Source organism: Saimiri boliviensis, chromosome 10 (assembly GCF_048565385.1).
Source record: "Saimiri boliviensis isolate mSaiBol1 chromosome 10, mSaiBol1.pri, whole genome shotgun sequence".
Taxonomy (NCBI): Eukaryota; Metazoa; Chordata; class Mammalia; order Primates; family Cebidae; genus Saimiri; species Saimiri boliviensis.
Genome location: NC_133458.1, coordinates 117,315,074 through 117,340,375, shown reverse-complemented (window position 1 = coordinate 117,340,375; position 25,302 = coordinate 117,315,074). Strand labels below are relative to the sequence as shown.

Genomic DNA, 25,302 nt, shown 5'->3' with positions numbered 1-25,302 from the left:
GGCACATGCCATTCTATGCAACTGATGTGTGCTCAAAAAAGGAGGAGGTATAAAAATTAACCTCTGTGATCGAGACCATCCTGGTCAACATGGTGAAACCCCGTCTCTACTAAAAATACAAAAAATCAGCTGGGCATGGTGGCACGTGCCTGTAATCCCAGCTACTCAGGAGGCTGAGGCAGGAGAATTGCTTGAACCCAGGAGGCGGAGGTTGCGGTGAGCCGAGATCGCGCCATTGCACTCCAGCCTGGGTAACAAGAGCGAAACTCCGTCACCAAAAAAAAAAAAAAAAAAAAAAAAAAAAAAAAAAAAATTAACCTCTGTAAATGAAACGAATTTTAACTAATTACCATTACAAGTTTTGACAGGATTCACGTTATTTTCTTATATTTTTTAAATAGTCTTAAGTCCCTATCACTTTATAGTTTGTGGGCGAAAAATAGGAAAATATCTATAAATAAAGCAGGTCATCATAAACATATTGAGGAAGGTCATCATTTAGGAGAATTCTTTTGTAAGTCAAGTAATTTCCCCCCCCCAATTTATTGGTTCTGTATGTTTTATGGTCACACTGGTTTTCTCACTGCACAACTATTCTATTAAATCTCATTCACTGAGATTTGTGTGTTTACCTTGCATTTCCCCGACAAGTGCGTTGGGGAAAAGGACCATACCTTTGCTAGACACATAGACATAATAAATATTAGATGTTAAGTAAGCTTTCCTAGTCTACTAGTCTTAATTCTTTCCATCTCTGACCATACACACAACGCGTTTGCTGAAGGAGGAGCTACGTGATTTCCCAGAACTCTTCAGTTATTCAGCCCATCTTTACAGTTAGCAATATTCCTAAACTATTCTGAAGACACTGGAATCTACTCTAGTCTCAAAAGTTTCAAGAACACAATGACTGATTCACACAATTCACACAGTCTTGATTTAGAAAGGGCTCACTTCTATGGATCCCATATCCAGGCATGTAATGTCAGTCTATTTTCCCTTTGCTCAAGGCCAGCAGATAGAATTCGTGCACAACTTGTCAAAAATTTGAAAGCTGCTTTTAAGATTAGTCTTCCTCTATTAGGTTTAAGTAATTACAGCTCCTTTACTGCAGGTACATGAACTGGCCACACATTTGGCTTGAATGGTAATTTCTGAAAAGTTTCTGCATGCCTGCAGAAGGCTCTCTGGACCACCACAGTGCCTATTTCTCCAGGCTCTCTCTCATCTGGCCTGCTTCTCTCCTCTGTTATCTGCCTGGCCCTGTGGAACATTTATTCCTGCCTTTCCTCTCCACCCTACATTATTCTTTACTCATGAGCTCAATTTTCCTGTCCTACATAGTATAAAACCTTAAATGCCCACTAGTAATTATGGAGTCATTTCCATACATCTAAAACTCTCATGCAGGATTTGCTTTGATGTATAATATTTACTCTACAGGACTATAGATTTTCATACAGAAGGGCGAATGCCCAAATGATCCACTCGCCATTGGCTTTTTTATCCGAATCTCTGTGAATTTCAAACAGAAACATATTTTCTGATAGGAATGCCAAGGAAAGCTTTGCTTTGGTGATTTAAGAAAAGATGAACTCCTTTTTTTTTTTTAAACCAACATTCTATACTAATTTAACTACCACAAAACTATCTGCCTGTACTTCACTGACATTTAATAATATCCATTTTTTTCTTCCAGTCATAAAACTGCCCACAGACCTACTGAGCACGAATTTTCTACAAAGCATTTTACGGGATAAGCCATTGAACAAACCACCCTTAAAAGCAGCTGGTTAATTTATTTGGTTCATCTTCCATACCCTGTAATATTGAATTGTCATTATCACAATACTAAGAGCAATTTAAGCTCAATGGGAGCTAAGTACATAGAGAGGAAAAGCTGTTTCCAAAAGGTCTATTTTTTTGTTGGACAAAGTATTTTAGGGCTTTATTTCCCATAAATCCACATTCTGGCAGTCAGCACTCTCAGTACTTATATTTCAATAGGAGCCCTCATATCCTCAGCAATATACTTTATTCTCCTCTGTTTTGTGCTGATAAATCTATCTAGTGCTTTCCTACTCTACACAGTGGTATAAGGACATGGAGCCCAGAATCTCCCACACGTGTGGCAAGATTCCTACCGGGCTGTAACGAAGCCCCCAATCCTGTTCACCTAACACCCATCATTACTTGTCACTCACCCTTCCGTGATAGAGAAAAGAGTATGATTGGCTCTGGTTTAATCATCTTGTGATCTTTCAAGTTGATAAATCACTTGGCTCCTTCAGGCTTCCTAAATACTGACCACACTGCTAGCTCTGAGGCAGACAAGAAAGTAGGAAAGATGGAGCAGGAGCTTCAGCCCACGGACAAGGCTTAGTACCATGCATGTTCCTATGCGGAGTACCAAGGGACTTGAAGAAAACAAATATTTCAAAGGAGAACTGCTAGGTCAGAAAGATGCAGAAGATCCAGGTAATAAAATAGAGAAACGGAGAAAAATAAAACCCAGCAAATAAGACTGTTTCAATAAAAATAAACAAAGGGCATAACAATAGAAAAGTCTTGTTACAAAGGGATTTAAATATTCAAGATTAGAAAAGATCATGTGCAAAATTTTAAAAGGGAAGTGAGAAAAATATGAGTGAATGTGGAGAAGGCCTAGGATGGTGGCCAGCTGCTGATGGCAAGTGGGGTCTTGAATTCTGAAGGATGCAGGAATGACCAGGAACCCATGTGAACCAGGTAAGTGTCTTTGTCTTGTTTGGTGCTTAGGCTCAGTGCCAAAGTTTCAAACACACAGTTTTTCTAAACACCACCAACAGCTCTACTATGTCTATCGAGACAGAATATAAACATGTGAGAAGAAAAAGAGAATTTCCCAAATATATTACTGCCTTAAATTCAGTGGTTATTTTCTGAACAAGTTATAATGCTTCAGTCTCCTTTACCTGAATTTAAGATGTTTAAAAGAAATTCAATACACACCAAATGCTGGTACCATAGAAAACCTCTGTGCACAAAGGTTCCTAGAACCCACTCAAATGCCACTTGGCTTACAAACAATATTTTAGTAAACACCATTCCACTGCAACACAGACTTCTTTTTTTTTTTTTTTTTAACTTTTATTTTTTTTTAAGTTCAGGGGTTTATGTGCAGGTTTGTTGTATCGGTAAACTTGTGACACAGGGGTGGGTTGTACAGATTATTTTGTCACCCAGGTATTAAGCCTAGCACCCATTAGTTTAGTTATTCTTCCTGATCCTCTCCCTCCTCCCATCCTCCAACCTCCAGTGGGCCCCAGTGTCTGCTGTTCTCCTCTATGTGCCCGTGTGTTCTCATCTTTTAGCTCCCACTTATAAGCGAGAATATGTGGTATTCGGTTTTCTGTTCCTGCATTAGCAACACAGATTTTGGACAAGCCCTTGAAGTCAATTCTGTGAAATCTATATAGACAGACCAATGCTCTGAAATTTAAAAAACACTGCATCCACATAAGGTAACGATCAATTCAGCCACCAAGAAATCCAAGCTAACAGTTCCATGAGAACAAAGTTAAACACTGGAGGTGCTATTTAGGAGCAGCTTTCTTTGCATTAAAAACTGGGGTCTGTTGGGGAAGGGGAGGTTGGGGAGGGACAGCAGGGAGTGGGGAGGTTGGGGAGAGATAACATGGGGAGAAATGCCAGATACAGGTGACGTGGTGGGGGATGGAGGCAGCAAACCACTTTGCCATGTGTGTACCTATGCAACAACCCTGCATGATCTGCACATATACCCCAGAACCTAAAGTGCAATTAAAAACAAAACAAAACTAGAGATGACAGATAAAGATGTACCTAACCACCTATGCAGGTATCTACCTATATACCTATGTGGGCTCTGCAGTCAAGCCAGCATGTGACGTAGACCCTTATTTAAACTAGTAATCTGCAGTTTCTGCAAATGCAAGCACATAATTACACGTGTGATTTCAGAAATGATTAGGACACTTTCTAAGTAATTTAACCACTTTCAAAAATCCTCCATATGAATCCCACAGACTTAATAGAGCTGGCTGTTCATGCCAAACACCTCGAGTCTGTTTTTCAGTTTGCAGCTATCTCAGGATACACTTCCCAGGGCTGGGCTCAAGGTCAAACACCCTCACCATCAGGGTAAAGAAAACACAAAAGTCATCCACTGGCTATTTAAACTTGAATTAATGTTCTGTGCAATGAACAAATATCGCTAACTTTAACTACATATAATCTCAATCACTGATGACTGGTGAAAATCCTTGCACAGTGAGTATAACAAAAAAGAAATACAAAATTGCTAAGTCTCGAATAATGTAGACAGTTACCTGAACACATGGGTTTATGTATTTGGACAAGCCCTTCACACAATTCAAAATAAAGCAAAAGGGGGAAAAAAATCAAGACACTATCTGCAGAAGAAACGAAGTCAAACGAACCAAGTTTCAAGCATTATAATCCACTTTCTTGCCATCTCTATGAAAAATATGGCATTAACTGGACACATTGGTCAGCACTGACAGCTTCCACGGAAGTGGCAGAACAGGGTTTTGGGGCAGACTCACATCCACGTGGTAACGTATATTCATCCTCTCTACACATTTCAGTGTATACTCTGAAGTCTCATTTAGACTCCCTGGGAACAAGAGTAATTATTCCAGATTTGGCCAAAATTGGAGAAAAGGCTGCAGGCTATTCAGTAAGCAGCAATAATTTGTGCTCAAACTGACAATAAATATCAAGTGGACAGCCTTCATTGTCCTGGCTTCTATGGTAATATTAAAAGCTGCCCTGAGCAAAGAATACAATCAGACAAATCACAAAGGAAGATATGGAAGTAGCTTATAAATAAAATTGTTCAAAATCACTAATAATTCAAATATATTACAAAATAGAAAAATTGAGTGTCTTTATATATCAGATTGGCAAAGACCACGTGGTAAAATCGGTACTCACACATAGCTGATGTAAACTGAAATAAGTTTTCTGAAATACAATTGCACTTGGCAATATATAGTAAATATATCAGATGCCTAAAAAATAATCATAACCTTTGATTCAGTAATTCCAATCCTAAGAATCAATGGTAGGAAAACATTCAGAGTAGACAAAAGTTAACACCCAAAGATTTCACGCTTCACCACATTCTAATTTATGGCAGCCAAACACTGGATACAACCTAAAGGTCTAATGACAGGAGAATGGTTAAGAAAAATCAAATCGATCCATAAGATAGAATATTATCCAGCTATTCAATAACACTGAGCTAAGAACAGATGCCGATAATGTGGGGAATTTCATATGATGCACAACATTAAGTTAAAACAAGATCTAAAATAATTGAGATGACTTTATACATTCCTTTACTTCTTTTTATTATTAAAAAAATAATGCATGCCTCCTACAAAAAATAAATAAAGCCAAGGCCAGAAAGAACATTCACAATCCTGCCCAGACACAAATACTGTTAATAATTTGGTGTACAGCCTTCCATGAATACAGCTACATACATACTTTTATTTCTACAAAAAAAGGTAATCAGACCAAACATGTATTTTAGAAAAGTACCTCAACAGAAGCAATCTATCAAATGTGGAGAATTTTATTTATTCCAACTGAGAGAGAGAAAAGCTGACATCCAGAAGCTAGCCTGGCACTCACAGCACGGCCTTGATGTTCTCCTGGTGAATATAAACAATTTCACAGAAAACCAACATCAAATGAGGCCACTCCATGACCATGAAGGACCAGGACAGAAACAAGACCACTCCATAATCATGTCTGAACACAAACAAGACATGAACATTTTCCAAGTCGTAGCAATTGCCAAACATCTCCTACTTTGGGCAAAAATGATAAAATGACAGACTGCTGCTTCTTTACCAATTATGACTTTGGCTGTGGTTTAGCTCAGCCTTTTCTCCTTCTGGATAAAATGCATTAAAATGCCCAGCTGTAGGATTACTCTTGCTTCATGACAGCAACCAACCTAGAGCAAAGCCCTGCTGCCTTAGACCTCCCCGAAATCACCTCACACCAGCCTAAATACTACAATTCTATTATCTTCCTAAAACCCTACGGGTGCTCCTGGTGATCTTTGGCCACAGGGCACTCACACAGCTAATTCACTATTGTTAGAAAATTAGCTAGTACCAATTTTCACTGTTACAAACATCAAGCAAATTGGCTGAAATTGAGTTACAAAATTAAAAGAAACCAAACACATAGGTTGAGGGGGATCCAAAATACTTAAAGACAAATAAAGGATTGTAAATTTACCCCATAGTGTTGTATACAAACATACAAATACACTCATTTTCCTATCAAATCACTATTTGATTAAGGGCCTTATTAACTATATTCTACCTACACCATCCTACCTATATGCTTTTGGAAGCCTACCACCATTTCTGAAATCAAGATCCTATGTACGCACAGTACCTAACATGACGCATTACACGAAGTTGCTATATTCAAGAAGCAGATTCAAACCAAATACTCCTGTGAAATGACTGTGATTTAGTTTGTACCATGACGCCAACTAACAAGGACTGAAATTGTGACCCCTTGCTTTATACAGTCCTATCTTAAAGCAAGAGAGAGAAAGAGAACCTCTCAGTGTTAATGAATTGGCTGAGGTTAAATCCCACAAGAAAACCTAATGAACATCTCTGAACTGGCAATGATGCTTGCAGACATTGCCCAAAATACTTCAGAATAAACACAGGGCTCTTGATATGTAAAAGAAGATACTATCAGCAAGGAGCAAAAGATGGTTTGACTACTCCAGGAAGAGAGATGGTAGATTTAACCTCAGAGTTCAGGGAGAAGCTACAATCAGTATGGAAATATTACATATGGAAAAGTTAGCTGAACTCATTAAAGAAAAAAGTCTATTTTTAACAGGTATTTGATGGATATAAGACAATGGGAATGACAAAAGAAAATGAAATTGCTATGGACCCAACTCTCACACCTTGACCATTGTAGATACCATTCAAACACTCTGGGAGTCCTGTATATTGACATCAAAAAAGCAATCAGCAATGAAGAACACCAGTTTTTCAGACTGAAAATGATTTTGATTTAAGCACTATATTTCTATTTTTAGCCTCAGATAGCTTAGCATACATACAAAAACTCAACAAAAAATACTTTAACAACAGAGCTATTTTATTACTTGTTTTTTTATACCTAAAATAATGCTTATGAAGGTTATATTTGTGTTTCACTTCCTATTAATCAATGGTTTTTAATCAATTTTGGTACACTGATGGCAACATGAAAAATATTTCTAGGAATGAAATCACAACTTACAACACGGTACCTAGAGGAAATAAAGGTATGTATTTACAATGCCTCCACATGCAACCATTAGATTGGTGGCTGTCTGTGGTGTAACTGTGAATTGACTGGGAAGCCTTAAAGCACATGTTTTTAATTCTTAAAAATGTTCAGACGATTCACTTGAAAACTACAGTGGTAAGTAATGTGGGAGAAAGGTTCAGGTAGAAGGCTATAATCAAGCATCTGATAACTTGCAGACATATTATCCTAGAGATGCAAACATGGGACAGGAGACAGAGAGGAACTGCTAATGTCAAAACCTTCTGGCCACCAAAACCCCAGCTCCAATATGACTGGAAAATAAATAAACACATGAGGAAGCATCCCTACACTTCATGTTTAGGGATGGCAGTGGTTAAGAAAAGGCTCACCAGATTATCTATATTCTAAAAGGATTTGTAGCCCAGGACTGGGAACTATGGAGAGATGTTGGCTAAAAGGGTACAAACTTTCAGTTCTAAGATGAATAAATTCTGGGGACCTAATGTACAGTATGGTGACTATATTTAATAATGCTATGCCAAATACTTGAAATTTACTAATAGATTTTAAGTGTTTTCATCACCAAAAAAAAATGGTAACTATATGAGGCAACTGATAATGTTAATTAGCTTGAATGTGGCAACCATTTCACAATAAACACTAAATACATAAGGCATATATCAAATTATCATTGTATACCTTAAATACATATAATTTGGCCAGGTGTGGTGGCTCATGCCTGTAATCCCAGTACTCTGGAAGGCCAAGGAAGGTGGATCATGAGGTCAGGAGTTAGAGACCAGCCAGGCCAACACAGTGAAACCCCGTCTCTACTAAAAATACAATCTATATACATATTTATTTATTTGTCAATGATGCCTCAATAAAGCTAGAAAAAATGAAAATAACTGTGATAAAGGCAAAAGAAAATTTAAAAGTAATCTTGATAATAATTTTTAAAATATTTACATTTTTATAAGAAATCTTCCCATATTGAATCCTCTTTCAAAAAGGATTCAAAATGCAATTTATTATTTGCAGATCACTGCTGGAAGCTTAAAGAAGCTAGCTGACACTACCATCTCTGTCCTTCAGGTAAAATTTGCCATTTCAAATTTTTCTCATTTCATTCACTCTAGTCTTTTCCTCGTTTGCTGACTGACATTTTCCAGCTTACAAAGCAACTTGTCCCTGCGGCCAGGTCCCCTCATTCTATCCCACCATAATGCCGAACAGCTGACTATCTCATTTCTAAAAATGAACTCTACCACAAACAGCATCATGACAATTTAATGATTTGTCAAAGTAGTAGAACCAGAGTTCAAAGGTAAAGGTCCTATGAAGCAAAGTTTATCTGCTGACAGAGAAAGTTGGACAACTAAAAAAAAAAAAAATCCAGACAAGATCCACTTGGCAGATTTATTTCTAAAATAGAAACTTCATTTGCTATGCTCCTAAATTAGAATTCTTGCTATACAAGAAGGTTACCTACCCTTATAAAAAAAAAAAAATCCATTGGTTCATGTGTTTGAAAGCTCTCTCCAATGGCACTTTTAAGAGTTGTGCTTTCCCTTTTCTTTCTTTTTTTGCAACATGGAAACAAAACAGAATTTAGAATAAGTTTTTTATACTCATGTGTCAAGCACAGGAGTCCATAAATTCAGCTATGGCATTCAACTACTAAGAAGTTACCTTGAAAACCTAATATAAAAGTTTATGCCAGACAGAACTACAGCCTCCTAGTCGTAGTCCCTGGTGGATAAGGAGCTATTTCTAAACACCTAAGAAGACAGAACTTTAAAAAGGAAATACCAACAAATATGTCAAACTAAAGTTGCAGTTGCAGGTTTTCTTCTGCTAAATTGCTATGTTCTGCAGTTCTATTTTTAAAAGTATGTTCTAATTACTTTTGTATAGGAATCAAAAACTGTAATAAGATTAAACAACTATTAAATATTAATAGACATCTCTCTCAGATTTTCTTATGACTTAATAAATAACTCATTGCGGTCCTCCATTTCCCTACTTAGTCCCTCTAGTCTCTGTGCCACTTTAACCCGTTGTTTGTAGAAGGTGGATATGATTCCAAGGATTTGTTTGGCTGTCAGTCTAGAGATCCGTGTTCTTAAGGGTTAAGAATGTCTTTATTCTACATCACACTTTCATCTGGCTAGTCTTTGCTCCAATTTTTTGAAGATTAAATTATTTCTTAAAGGCAGAGAGTCGTAACCTCTCAGTTGCCTGATTTACGTCTCTTTATTCTCTTTTCCCCTATGTGATCTGCCAGCTGTTCTCAACAGAGGAGGGATCTTGATATCTATAACATATGATGACTGCAAGCTTATCACCATTTGCTAAATGTTGGGCTTTCCAAAATCGTTCTGCCTAGTTTATGGTGCCAGTTCAAAATTGCAGTTAAAAGGATTTGAGTAGCTATTGTGCCAATGTAGTCTTTGTTTATCTCATTTTTCAAAGATACCAACTTCTATAACTCAGTTACAAAAAGAGCAGCTCTTCCTAAAAATTTGGGAACACTTTCAAAATGAAAGCAATCATTTCACAATAGTACCCCTTTCTTAATGTCACCTTCTAAATGCTTTTCCTAGTTTTTAACATCAAAGATATATTTCCTAATGAAATTAGAAAAAAATACATCCTGAAATACCTCAACTAAATAAATCTATTTCGAACCAAACCAAACACGCTAATGCCAAAAACATGTAGCATAAATAATCTTTATAAGTATATATCACACACATGTAGAAAAAAGAAATTCTCTGGAGATTTCTGCTAACTACACTAAACTGGTACACATTTTGAAAATCTCCATTTAACTATATGCAAAGAGGTCATTATAGTTTATCAAGTAAATGTTACTTTTTACTACTTACTAAATACATATTAAATGATAGACTTTAATGGATCCAAATAAATCAGTCAGTAGTTTGTATGTTACAAGTCATTAAATGGTGGACACAGTTACATATTTCTAAAGCCTTTAACATAATTTAAACAACTTATAATGGCTTTTTAAAAGGAAAGAACCCCAAACGAAAGTTATAAGAGTACACGGTCTTTGACTTATGATTATCTGACTTAACAATTTTTCAACTTTATGATGGTACCCATACAATGATTCAATTTTTCACTTTCAGTCTTCAACAAAGTATATTACATATTCAATATTTATTATAAAATAAGCTTTGTGTTAAATACTTTTGCCTAACTGTAGTGTTCTGTCCACAATTAAGGTAGGCCAGGCTGAGATGTGATGTTCAGTAGGTTAGGTATGTTAAATGCATTTTTTTACTTAATGATATTTTCAACTTACAATAGGTTTATTGGGACAACCCCAATTGTAAATTGAGAAGCATCCACAGTTCATCTGCAATCCCACAACTAATTACAGAAAAATCAGTGGCTTTGAAACCTAAAAGGGGTAATATCATAAACAGAGCTACATAAATTGGTAAAATTGAAAGTCCAGAAATAAGCCCTAACATTTATGGTTAACCTGTTTTCCACAAAGGGTCAACACAATGGGAAAGGAATAGTCTTTGCAACGATAATGCTGGGTCAACTGGATATTCACATGCAAAAGGATAAATCTGAACTCCTGCCTTACACCATACACAAAAATGAACTCACAATATATCATACATCCAATTTAAGAGTAAAAAATACAAAGGTCTTAAAAGAAACAGGCAGGCATTAATCTTCATGACCATGGAATAGGTAACAGGCAATGATCTCTTATATACAACACCAATAGCACAAACATCAAAAAGAATCAAGATAAATGTGACTTTATTAAAGTTAAAAACTTCTGTGTCTCAAAGGATACTACCAATAAAGTGAAAAGACAACTCATAGGCTGGGAAAAAATATTTGCTAATCATGTGTCTGATGAAGAATATGTATCCAGAATTTACTTTTTAAAGTTTACAATTCTATAATAAACAAATAACCCAATTAAACAATGGGCAAAGATTTTGAGTAGACATTTCTCCAAAGAAGATATGCAAAATGGCCAATAAGCACAGGAAAAGATGGTCAATATAATCGGTCATTAGATGGAAGTCAAAACCACAAAGAGATATCACTTAACACATATCAGAGTGATTGTAATAAAAAAGAGAAACTAAAATGAATATTGTTGAGAATGTAAACCATTAAAACCCTCATATATTTCTGATGAGAATGTAAAATGGTACAATCACATTGGGAAACGGTTTGGCAACTCTTCAAAATGTCCAACATAGAGTTAACGTATGATTCAACAATTCCATACTCGAGAGAAATGAAAACACACAGCCACAAAAAGCTGTACAAAAATGTTCACAGCAGCATTATTCATAATAGCCAAAAAGTAGAAACAATCCAAATGTCAATCAAGTGACAAATGGATAAATAAAACATGACAGATCTATACAATGAAATATTACTTGGAAGTAAAAAGGAATGAAATACTGATACATGCCATAACGCTATGTACCTAGAAAAATAAGGAAAGAAGCTAGACACAAAGGCCATATATTAATGATTTCATTTAGATGAGATATGCAGAATAGGAAAACTTACAAAGAAGGCAAATAGACTAGTGGTTGCCTAGGGATGAGAGGAGGGGAGGAAGGGAGATGGGAAGTGACTGCTAATGGGCACAAGGTTTCTTTTTGGGGTGAGGGAAGTGTTCTAAAATTAGACTATGTTGACGGTTGCACAACACTGTAAATATATTTAAAAACCATTAAACAGTACACTATCATCTAGTGAACCTTATGGTATGCAAATTATATATCAATAAAGCTATTTTAAAACATCTAAAAAATAGATGACTTCATGCCAATAACTTACACTGACATGAGTAATCATGAGATTCCTCACTTTAAAATATCATACATGTGCTTTTCTCAAGCCCTATATACTAAGCCTTGTATACAATACACTGAGCTCTTCAGTGTGTGTTTTTTCTTTTAAATTATCTTAGTCCCAAATATCTAAGTTAATAATAAAATTATTTTAATTCAATTTTTCACCGGATGACCTTACTGCTTTTATTTTACTCTCATTTTATAAACTTATAAACATTTTTCTGTGTGTGCTTGGAAAGAGATGTCCACAGATGCATTTTTGGAAAACTGGATAGGGAGAAGAAAATTATTCTCTCATAGAACACTGAACACAGAACAGCCTGTCAAGTAGTCAGTGACAACCAAAGAGACAAACCAAACCCCAATGTTCTGCCTGTTCAGCATCTATTGAATACTACTTATTTTATTGCTTATCACAATGTCCAACTTTCTATAAATTCCAAGCTCTTCCCATGTTACGCCACCAACAGTTAGATGGTAGATTACTCTGTTGTTCCCACACTGCTCATGGATATATTCAATGCACTCTGACCCAGAGTGCTGCATGCACACTGCCCTTTCTATGGATGCCTGCAAATGATATCAAATACTAAGTAAACGTATGAAGGATATGTTACTGATGGTTAACCCAAACATCCTACAGGGAGAGAAGACATTCATGCAGCAAAATTAATGTGGCAAACTAGATGAGACTACAGGTATCCCTTCCTGCAGAAAAGCAATTACCAAACTTCACGAATACACTCTTTATTAAAGAATACAAACCAATGCAGCAAAACCTCTCCTTTCAGATCTTGAGTCTTACCACATGGACATAAAAACTCGTATCACCTCTAGTATGTTCTTTTATTCTAGTACCTTCAAGAAATAGGGCACAACTCTTGAAATTGGAAACTAAAAATCAAAACTGCATCCATCACATGCTAGGAATATATTCAAACCAAAGTGATTTATCAACATTTTAAGTGTATGGTGGATTATTAAGAAGGCAGCAGACATCATAGAACCTGACCTTCCAGCCCCAGTCAAGCCTTCAGATGACAGGCCTTCAGATATCGGCAGCTCCAACCAATATCCTGATTGTACCCTCGTGAGCAACCTTCAGCCAGGGCCTAACAGCTAAGCCACTCTTGAATTTTCTAAGTATGACATAATAAATGTTTGTTATTTTAAGTTATTTAAAACAAAAAGTGACCATTCCCAGTGAGAATTAAATAAAATTTCATTCTTTATTCAGCCAGGCATGGTGGCTCATGCCTATAATCCCAATACTTTGGGAAGCCAAGGTGGGCAGATCACCTGAGGTCAGGAGTTTGAGACTAGTCTGGACAACATGGTGAAACCCAGTCTCTACTAATAATACAAAACTTAGGCAGGTATGGTGGTGGGCATCTGTAGTCCCAGGTACTCAGGAGGCTGAGGCAGGAGAATCGCTTGAACTGGCGAGGCAGAGGTTGCAGTGAGCTGAGATCACACCACTGCACTCCAGCCTCGGTGACAGAGTGAGACTCTGTCTCAAAAAAAAATTTTTTTTGAATTATTTATTCTCATTGAGTTTTAAATAAAAACACCTGGGTTTAAATTACAGCTATATGAATTTATGCTGTATCACTGTGATCGCTAATAATGAGTGCTAACTTGAATGGAATGAAGGATGCAAAGTATTGCTCCTCGGTGTATCTGAGGGTGTTGCCACAGGGGATAACATTTGAGTCAGTGCACTGGAGAGGTAGACCCACCCTCAATCTGTGTGGGCACTATCTAATCAGTTTCCAGGATGACCAGAATAAAAGCAGGCAGAGAACATGGAAAGACTAGACTGGTCTGGCCTCTGAGCCTACATCTTTCTCTCGTGCTGGAGCTTCCTGCCCTCAAACACCGGACTCCAAGTTCTTCAGCTTTGGGACTTGGAATGGCTGGCTTCCTTGCTCCACAGCTTGCAGATGGCCTATGTGGGACCTCACCTTGTGATCCTGAGAGCTAAAACTCCTTAACAAACTACTGTGTGCGTGTGTGTGTGTGTGTGTGTGTGTGTGTGTGTGTGTGTGTGTGTATGCATATTATATACTACGTGTGTATGTAGGTAGACACACACACACACACACACACACACCCTATTAATTCTGTCCCTCTAGAGAACCCTAATACAATGACACATAAAATTTCGTAACCCAAAAAGTGTTGAGTGAAGAAATATGAGAGTAATGTTAATGCTACTCTTTCCTAAGATTGACAAAGACAAAGACAAGTAAGGTAGTTATCTTTTCAGGAGTGAATGAAATGGAGATCTAAGCTAGGTAATGTGCGATGAGGTCTGTAATTCCCACTAATTAGTCCCCTGGACATTTTTACATAAAGTGAATGCGACTACAGCCTAAGGATAACAATGGTCTGTGAGACGAGGAAGGAGGGGCTCTCTAGCAGAAATCAGAGCTGGCGGATCTTGGCTTTACGTCATGGAATGGAATCAGAACCTACTGGCCTGCCACTCATTACAAGTCACATAATGACTAGAAGACTTTCCTGCCCTATCATTCTATTAACTATTGAACCAAAGGGAAATGACAGAGAAGTATCACGAAACATTTGAAAGCATTCAGTACCTGGGCCTCAAAGCAGCCATTCCATAGCTCTGTACTACTTCAGAAACAGCTAGAGACTACTTTCTTTTCACTGGCTCCTAACTGAATAGTAAATAGTATTTGGAGTTCCAGTATGGTAATAGCACTTATTATAAAAATAGTCTTTAAAATACATTTTAAAATCGTCTTTGAAATAGTTAATAAAAGCAGGAAAAAACCTGATTTGACTTATTCTATAAGCAGATGTATTCTTTGAGAATTTACTGTATCCATAAACAGAAAAATGTTAACATATAAAAGTTTTCTCTCTAGGGCCGGGCGCGGTGGCTCAAGCCTGTAATCCCAGCACTTTGGGAGGCCGAGGTGAGTGGATCACGAGGTCGAGAGATCGAGACCATCCTGGTCAACATGGTGAAACCCCATCTCTACTAAAAACACACAAAAAAAGTAGCTGGGCATGGTGGCGCTTGCCTGTAATCCCAGCTAGTCAGGCGGCTGAGGCAGGAGAATTGCTTGAACCCAGGAGGCGGAAGTTGCGGTGAGCCGAGATCGCGCCATTGCACTCCAGCCTGGGTAACGAGAGCGAAACTCCGTCTCAAAAAAAAAAAAAAAAAAAAAAAAAAAGTTTTCTCTCTTATTTCATTTCACAGTTTTTAAAGACAGGGTCTCACTCTTTCACCCAGGCTGGAGTGCAGTGGCACAATCATAGCTCACTGCAGCCTCAAACTCCTAGGTTCAAGTGATCCTCCCACCTCAGCCTCTTTGAATAGCTAGGATTAGAGACACAACACCACACACAGATAATTTATTAATTTTTTTGCAGAGTCAGAGTCTCACTATGTTACCTGGGCTGGTTTCAAACTCCCAGCCTCAAGTGATCTTCCCATCTTGGCCTCCCAAAGTGTTGGAATTATAGGAGTGAGCCACCATTATGTTCGGCCCATTCTCTTATTTTTTAAAAGGCACTGAGTAATAAAATGTGCCATGAACATGTCAGTGAAGCGTAGCTACAACTGTTCTAAAAGTTTATCAAGGCCTGCAAGAGATTTTCTACAAGGGGGGAAAAAAATCAGTAGTTTAAGTGTGCTTTTGTTATTTTTAAATGTTGCCTGTTTTTTTGTAGAAAGGGCAATGTTTCAAAGCTCTAGATGTAACAGCTCTCTTTTTTTCTTACCCTATATCTTCAAAGAAATGTAGTGAGAGGCTGGGCGCAGTGGCTCAAGCCAGTAATCCCAGCACTTAGGGAGGCTAAGGCAAGCCAATCACCTGAGGTCAGGAGTTCGAGACCAGGTGGGCCATGTGTTTAGTAGAAACACATGGCAAAACCCTGTCTCTACTAAAAATACAAAAATTAGCTGGGCATGGTGGCAGGCACCTGTATTCCCAGCTACTTGGGAGGCTGATGCAGGAGAATCACTTGAACCCGGGAGGCGGAGGCTGCAGTGAGCTGAGATCATGCCACTGTACTCCAGCCTGGGTGACAGAGCAAGACTCCATCTCAAAAAAAAAAAAAAAAAAAAAAAAAAGAAAAAAGAAATTTGAAGCCACAACTCCCCCAAGAGAGGATGACATTAAGATTTCATTACATTTGTCTTTCTCAAATTTCTCCTAGTGAATAGTCAGACATTAAAACATTAAGAATAAATTACAGAGTAAACACACAATACCCCTCAAGGTTATATATCAAGGTAGAGCTACACAGCACTTACCTTCTTTCCTCCGGTCACAAACTGCTTGCAACTGGATCTCACGAAATGTGGGTGCACCGCAATTATCTACAAGAGAAACAGAACCCAACTCTGGTTTAGGAGTCACGGCTACAACACAGAAGGAAAACCCTTCATAGAGTTCAAGCAGCATGATCTAAAACTTATCCTGATATCTTGGTAAGAAGTAATATATTCAAATAATATTTTACAACTAATGACATCTGAGTTTTCTTCTTACATGAAAAGATTTCTTCCCTGAAGCCAGGTCAAAGCTCAAAGACTAGAATAAGTCAGTTCTAGTTTCTGGTTGAGGACCCCTGAGTGGATGCCCCCTGTATAGACAAGGCAGCAAGGTAGGTCGGTCAAGAATGCAAGATGTTTCTAACTAGATACAATTTACAGGAAACAAACAAACAAACAAAAAAAAACAAAACAAAACAAAAACAGAGAAAGAGGCCGATATCTTGTTCAAGATGCCTCCCGAAGACAGATGGCACCAAGTGGCAAAGCAGCCTCCCAGACATTTAGCCCACTTACACTAAGACCCATCAATGGAGAGATAACAGAGCTACAGGCCCAAAGAGCTAACCTTTCAGAACTTACCTTTTTACATACAACCTGTTCCCCTGGTTCTCATCTGCTTCCTACTCATCCAGTCTTTCCCCAGACCCTTAGCACCCAGGTTTCTCTTCAGGCTGCTCCACCCCTTGTTACCGCTCCCTTCATTTGCAAGGGCTCTATGATTACATAATATCATTAACATGTCAGGGAGCGGGTGAGAACAAATGCCCTTGTGGCTCCACTCCGTGCACCTCCATCTTCGGGGCCCATCTGTTGTGGCTGTAAGTTTGCATAGGCTCTGCCTCCTTCTCTCTTTATCCCCAACCAACCATGAAATCACCAACTTAACTAATTTTGTTTTTTAAATTTAACATAGAGAATATTTTTTTAGGTAAACACACACACAAATCCCACATAATTATACTTCTATAAACCTTCAATTATGGTGGCTCACACCTGTAATCCCAGGACTTTGGGAGGCCGAGGTGGGTGGATCACAAGGTTGAGAGATCGAGACCATCCTGGCCAACATGGTGAAATCCCATCTCCACTAAAAATACAAAAATTAGCCGGGCATGGTGGTGCACGCCTGAAGTCCCGGCTACTCTGGAGGCTGAAGCAGAATACCCTGAACCAAGGAGGCAGAGGCTACAGATCGCACCACAGCACTCCAGTCTGGGCAACAGAGCAAGACTCTGTCTCGAATAATAATAATAATAATAATAATAATAATTTTTTTAAAACCCCTTCGATTAAACATATTTTATACTTGTATTAATTGATACATTTCCCTCCGTCAATAGAATAGATTCCTCTTCCTACAATGTCATTTTTAAGGCTTAGCATATGACCATTCATTGCTCTAACCACTCCTACCTCCCAGGTTAGCCCCTTCTTCCCTTCAACACTTTCCTAATCCATCCTCAACACCAATACTGAAGCCTTCACACATTGCTGGTTCACATTCTTAAAATCTCTCCTTAGCTCTCTTGTAATGCATAACTGTAGATCAGGACTGATTCCAAACATCTCTGCTCCTCAATCACATTATATTACCTTTGTCTTTCCTTCAGATGTAAGAAAATAAAGCCATCGGGGTCATTGCCCACAAGTGCTCCTCCTTCACTTCCTAACTTGCAATAGTTAGGCTCAGCTCACTTCCTTCACGCCTGTTTCACGGGCAGAGGGTCTAGGACTCTTTTCCAAGATTATCTTCCCTAGCTAGGCTGTTGAACTCATTGCTTAGTGCTGCTCTATGAAGCATTCTCTTTCTTTTATTTTTAGTCCTTTTCTCTTTACTGGGTTTTGCCATGAACCAAAACATGATCGGCAGAAATCTTCCCTGGTCACGGCCCCTCTCTCTACCAGATGATCTCTCTTCTTTATTACCAAATTTCTTGAAAAAACAGTCTCTATTGGTTGTTTCTACTTCCTCACCTCCAATTTACTCCTTCACGCACAGTGACCCTCCTGGTCTGAAAAGGTCATCAGTAAGGTCACCAGTAACTTCATAATTACCATGTAGAATGCCATTGCTTCAGTCCTTCCCCCTATTTAATCTCCACACTGCAATTGACACTGCTGCCCGCTTCCTCTTTCTAGAAACTCTCTCTCCTCTGGTTTCTCTGACACCACTCTTTGGGATTCCTTCCAGTCCCTCCAACTGCTTCTTCTTGGACTCCTTTGCTGTTTTTTCTTTCTACAGCCTGAGTCTTCAAATTAGAGTGTTCCAGAATTTTACCATCAGGCTTCTCTTCTCACTCTACAGCTCTGAAATTGGATAATATCTTTAAAAATGGCTTCAACTTATTCAACAGTGGTTATCAGGTTTGTGTTTAAGGACCAATCTCCATCCTGAGGTCCATATTCACGTTCCTAAAACCTCCATAATATCCTCACCTGATGTACTACACTTCTCTAAACTCAAGACCAAACTAGCCATGTCCTTACTCAAACATCCCCTACTGCAAGTGATGGCATTCCCATATCCCAATCCCAAAGCAAGAACCTGAACTGACCCTGAGCTCTTCCATCTTTCATCACCCTCATCCAAGCCATCACTAAGGCTTGCTAAGTCTATCTAGCACAGGCGGTCCAAATACATTTCATCCACTCCATCTAGAACACTCACTATCACTCTTTTCATTGAGACCCTGTAATGCCCTGACCGGAGTATTATATTATGCTTCTAAATTATCTCTTGTCCCCAATCACTCTTCTGTTTAAATCTCCCTCCATTCTGGCAAATTTAATTTTTTAAAACATACATCAGACCCTGTCTCTCCTTTTCCTACTGGTCAATAAATGTTTGAATAAACAAGTGAAAAAAATAAATGACCTCTTCCTTCAACAACTATAACAGACACTTTAACTGCCATAACTGTTATCTAAAACTAGTCCTCCTGACACTTGTCTATCTGTCCTTTAATCAATGCTGTATACAGTCACCATATTAATTTTCTTAAAACTTAGCTCAGTTTATTTACCTTGGTTTATAAATATTCAGTAATTTCTCCTTATCTACCAAATGGAGTTCAAATTCTTTAGCCTGAATGTAAAGCCAGCCCAATCTTCCTCCACATTCTCTTGTGAGATCAGTCTTTTATGTGCCAAATAAACTAGACTATTTACCATTTTCTGAACACAAGCTGAACTTTCTAGCCTCTCCATTTCTATTATGTTATTCCTCCACATGGAAAGCCAGCTTCTCCATCAGTCCCTGTCCATTTATTAAAGCCAAGTTAAACATCACTCCACCAGTGAAGCCATCACTGACAAGAACAGATAAAAGTGACTCCTTTCAGCTTTGGAATGCTTAATATTTTTTCTACCTCTTTGAGTCTTTCATCACAGACTGTGTGTGTGTGTGTGTGTGTGTGTGTGTGTGTGTGTGTGTGTGTGTGTGATCTAACTCATTATAATAAAAGCGCCCTGAAGACAGACTGAGAACAGTCATAAAATATACATTCTATCTTCTTTCACAGCATCTAAATAGTATCCAGTATACATGAAGTGTTGAATAGATACAAAACTAATACACAAGTAGTAATGTTCAAATTACGGTAATCCTTACTGCCTTACTTGAGAAAACCCTTAGATAAAGTAAAACTTGCTGAATACATACTTTAATGGGACAGTCAAAAGTCTCGTGAAATTCTTCTCCAGAATACAGTCCAAATACCTGCACCTAAAAAGAAAATGAATTGTATCAGTTTATCATGACAGCAACAGAGAAGGTTTCTGAGTCAGTATGAACACATACTATCAATAAGAAAAGTAGAACAGTTAATAATTCTAAGGCCCTATGACCTTTATTAAATATCTAATGAAAAGAATCCCATTGACCGGGTGTGGTGGCTCACGCCTGTAATCCCAGCACTTTGGGAGGCCAAGGTGTATGGGTCACCTAAGGCCAGGATTTTGAGGGTAAAACCCCATCTCTACAAAAAATATGAAAAGTAGCCAGGCGTGGGGGCATGTGCCTGTAGTCCCAGCTACTCAGAAGGCTGAGACAGGAGAACTGCTTGAACCCGGGAAGCGGAGGTTGTAGTGAGCCAAGACAGCACCACTGTATTCCAGCCGGGCAACAGAATGAGACTCAGTCACAAAAAAACAAAACAAAAAAAAAAAAAAAAAAGAAAAAAGGGAAAAAAAAACCCATCAAGGTGAGGGTACTTTGCTGCAATTAAGCTTTCATAGGCATTCCATGGATAGAGTTCCCTTCAAAAACCACAAATTTTATTAAATGTAGGCCATTAAAACAATGAAACAGATATGAACAAGTTATTAATATTCTTTTATAAACTTCCATAAGCTACCCCTAAAAGAACTATTTTTTCATCCCTTAAAGGAAACAGAAGCTTTTTTTAGTCTCTTATATATATAAAATACACCAACCACGTAGATCAATGTGGTAAGAGCTTAGGTGCACTGCACTTCATTCAAACCTTATGCTGAATCTACTGAGAATGCAGAAATGAAAGATTTAAGGTCCTGCTTATCAGTGTCTCCCTTAAAGTTGTGCCAGGCTACTTTATTCACACTTAGTATATTTTCTGAGTGCTTTACTTAAAAACAACAAAACAAAAACAAAACTGAAATATAAAACACATGCTATAAAGAATACAAATAATAAATTTATAGCTTGACAAATTTTTATGACACAAACATATCCCTATAACCATCTCTCTGATCAAGAAATAGAACCCAATAAGCTTCTCTGTTTCCCTTTCCAGTAAATAGCACCCTCCAACTAATCACTATCCTCAAAGCTATTGCCATGGATAAGTTGTGCTGGTGTTAGAACTGTATAGTAAGGAATCATATTCTATTTCACCAAGTTATTTCATTCACTATTTAGCATTTTCTTTGTGAGATTTAGCCACACTTGCTGCATATAGTAGATGTTGGTTCTTTGCCACTGCTATGTATTATTTCAACGTGTAAATACAGCACAATTCACATCTCCATCTTCCATTGATGACCAATTAGATTGTTTACAGGTTGAGGCTATCGTGAATAATGCTGCTAAGAACACTCTTTATGAATCTTTTGGTGCACTTACATACATATTTCTGAAGGGTATATAACTAGGAATGGAATTGTTGAGTCACAGGTTATATGCATGTTCACACTTAATAGGCAAACCATTTCACAAAGCGGTTTTAAATTAATTACACTCTCACCATGACAATGTTTGAATGTTTGTATTCCCCTAAATTCATTATGTTGAAACCTAACCTCCAAGGTGATGGTTATTTACACTCTCAGCATGAGAATTCCATGAGATCTCAAATGCTTGGAGCTAACAAATAGTACTAGAGCCAATGAGAACTATTTCCTAACACTGGAATGTATTCACTGTCTTTCCAGTCTCTAGTATAGTGGTATTATTTCTTCTTTAACTTTTGTAGGAATTCACTGGTGAAGCCATCTAGGTCTTATAGCTTTGCTATGATCTGAAAGTATGTGTTCTCCCCAAATTCACTGTGTTGAAACCTAACTTCCAAGGTGATGATATTAAGTAGGGCCTTTAGTGGATGATTAAGTTATGAGGGTGGGGCCTGCATGGGTGAGATTAGTGCCCTTATAAGCAAGCTTGACGTAACTAGCTAGCCCTTTTGTTCTTCTGCCTCTGCCACACTAGGACACATCATTCATCCCTTCCACCATGTGAAGTCACAATAACAAGGTGCCATCTTGGAAGCAGGGAGGGCAGCCCTCACCAGATGCCGATGGGGGCACCTTGATATTAGACTTCCCAGCCTCAAGAATTGTGAGAAATAAACTTATGTTGTGTATAAACTATCCAGTCTAAGGTATTTTGTTATGGCAGCACAAATGGACTAAGATAGTTTCTTTGTGAAAAGGTTTCTAATTATAAATTCTACTTCAAAAATAGATACAGGACTACTCAAACTTTCAATTTCTTCTTATTTTAATCTTGGTAAGTTCTGAGTGGTTCATTCTTTCAAGTCCCAAGCATGAAATTCACGTATGTCATAATTTTTGGAGACAGATTAATGCATCAAAAGTTTGGGACACTCCATCCATTTTGTAACTATTTCTTTCATGTACTTGTGCCAAGTTTGTTATTTGGGTTCTACAAACAGTAGATGATACAATGTAAAACAGAGGGAATTTCTTTTTCCCTCAGGTTGGCTCTTGAAATGCATTCTGGACATGGCAAATACACATATGCCCCCCATCACCTTGCTTCTCTTTGTTCAGAGGGTATAAAGCAGGCGTCCCCAAACTACGGCCTGCAGGCCGCATGCGGCCCCCTAAGGCCATTTATCCGGCCCCCCGCCGCACTTCAGGAAGGGGCACCTCTTTCATTGGTGGTCAGTGAGAGGAGCACAGTATGTGGCGGCCCTCCAACGGTCTGAGGGACAGTGAACTGGCCCCCTGTGTAAAAAGTTTGGGGACGCCTGGTATAAAGTCATTACTTTTATGGAAATATACATCACAGGATAATACAACGAACATCTTATAAAATAATGGCTAAAAAGCAGAAAAAGAAGGCACTGCATTCAGGGTTTCACTTTATCTGGGGAAGTTTAACTTGATGTACCCCAACAAATCCAGGCGAAAGGAAGAAAGCTCCTAAATCATGTGAATCTTAATAGAGTGAATCAACAAGTGCCCACCTTGGTGAAGCTACCTCAGTATGAACACCTGCTTAACAAGCAAGCTGAACTTCTCCTAACACAATCCATTTCTTTTCAGTACAATAAGGTCATGAACAGCATGGTCTTGTACTAAGTTTCACATTACTACTACCTACTTACATCCCTAAATGCTTCAACATGCTTTACCTCAGTGGTTCTCAAACATGCCTGAACAGTTAAAATCCCTGGATATTAATGGCCAAATCCCATCCCAAACAAATGAAGTCAAACTTCCTGGTAAGGTGAAATGATGTTTTTGAAGGTCTGCACAATTGACAGTGTTCTGCTGTTCCTCATTTGGTTCATACAGCAACACTGCTAGGTCTGAGAGCAAACACCATTACGCCTGTTGAACAGATGATTCTGTAGAAAAACGACTTGTCTCAGGTCATAAAAATCATAAGCAAAAGAGTTAGAACCAGAATTTGGATGTTCTAAATCCTATTTTTCTACATGTTATCTTTATATAGGATCAACTGAAATTTGCAAAAAAGAAATATATCTTTTTACATAAAGTGTAAGAAGAGAATAGAATAACAATAAAAAAAAATTCTAAAGCCTTAAATGTTTGCCAAACTGAAAAGAATATGAATATCAGACTTTGAATTAAGGACACTCTATGACAGAAACTGAAATTAAATGAAGCTGATTATTCATTTAAATGGATAAACATCCTTCTGCCTTATAGATGGGATAAAGGTGATTTTTTAGAAAAAAGTTATTTCTATTATGCAGGAAAAATATAGAAGATGTAAACAAATAATGCATAAGCCTGTTGAAAAAGACTGGCAGATCAGTAAATGAGTGGATAAATACAGGGATTGTGGATGTAATGCTGAAAATTAAATTAGGAATTGCCAAGGATAAATATCCCTTTAAAAATTAAGAATGCATATTGAAGGCACAATAATATAGTAATAAAGAGGAATAAACAAAAAAGAGAACAAAATCAAACAAGTTTGTAGTAAACAGGCACCGATTCACATCATTATCCTTGAGGATTCTCCAGAAGCAAAAATGTCACTATCATACCCACAGTAGGGACTGGAGGAGTAACTGCTGAAGGTGGCAAATCAAGAATAGAACTCTCTGGTCAGTTTCTATTACTATGTTTGTCTGAGCAATATTTTCCTCAACTGTTCTTAAATTCCATTTCAACATGGAAAACATATAATTTCACAAGACAGATCTCATCAGCTTTATCAGTATTAGCACAAGGGTAATACGTAAAATCTTCAATGTTTTGGTTCATTTCACTATGGTGACATGCCAAACTAGCTGGTCACGTTATACTACTAAAGCTAATAAAATCCAAAACAATTCTCGTTTACCTCCCCTCTTTCTTCCTCTTTATTTATTTTGCCATTTTGTCAGTGAAAATCACATTTATCTGTCAAGGGAATCCCTTGGCTTTTGGGAAGAGCTCATCTGAGGTAAGAAACACATAACTGCTTGAACCCACGAGGTGCAGATTGCAGTGAGCCAAGATTGCGCCACTGAACTACAACCTGGGCGACAGTACAAGACTCTTTCTCAAAAAAATTAAAAAAGAAAAGAAAAAAGAAACACATCATTAAATATTACGAGAGAGGACGCTTTTGAAAATGCTAACTCCTGTAGCAGCCCTAACAACTTCCCTGAACCTGCTAACCAAATATCTAATGAAGAAAAAGAGAAAATTCATAACACTCGGCCACAGAGCCAATCTCCTGCAAAGTCCTTGGGGAGTTCACATTAGCTACAAACCAGAGAGCCATGTGAGTGCCTTAGAAGTATGTGGTATGTGTTTTATTACCCAAAACAGAAAACCTACCCTCACGAAACAGGAAGGGATGTAATCATTCTGCACTTTAGCATAAACTCTATGTATTTGCCAACCAGAACACTGGACAACAGCCCGGATGCAGAGACTATGACGGAGGTGGCCAGAGTGCTATAGGACCTTCCCAGTTAGACTTCCCTTGTAACAGCCTCTCTCAAACTTCCACTTCAAACAACACATTAAAAATCACAACAGGGTAATCATGTAAACTGTCATTATACCTCCACTGGTAGCTTA

At 38.0% G+C, this 25,302-nt stretch overlaps 1 protein-coding gene across 2 annotated transcripts in view; it reads right to left on the bottom strand.

Moving 5' to 3' along the window:
• VPS41 (VPS41 subunit of HOPS complex) overlaps positions 1 to 25,302 on the bottom strand; it is a 186,473-nt gene that overhangs the window by 83,211 nt on the left and 77,960 nt on the right. For both annotated transcript variants that reach the window (XM_003930754.3, XM_074379801.1), the window contains 2 exons: positions 20,198 to 20,260; positions 16,513 to 16,578 (listed from right to left, as the gene is read on the bottom strand). In XM_003930754.3, the coding sequence (XP_003930803.1) occupies positions 16,513 to 16,578; positions 20,198 to 20,260 (129 nt within the window). The remainder of the gene's footprint in view (positions 1 to 16,512; positions 16,579 to 20,197; positions 20,261 to 25,302) is intronic.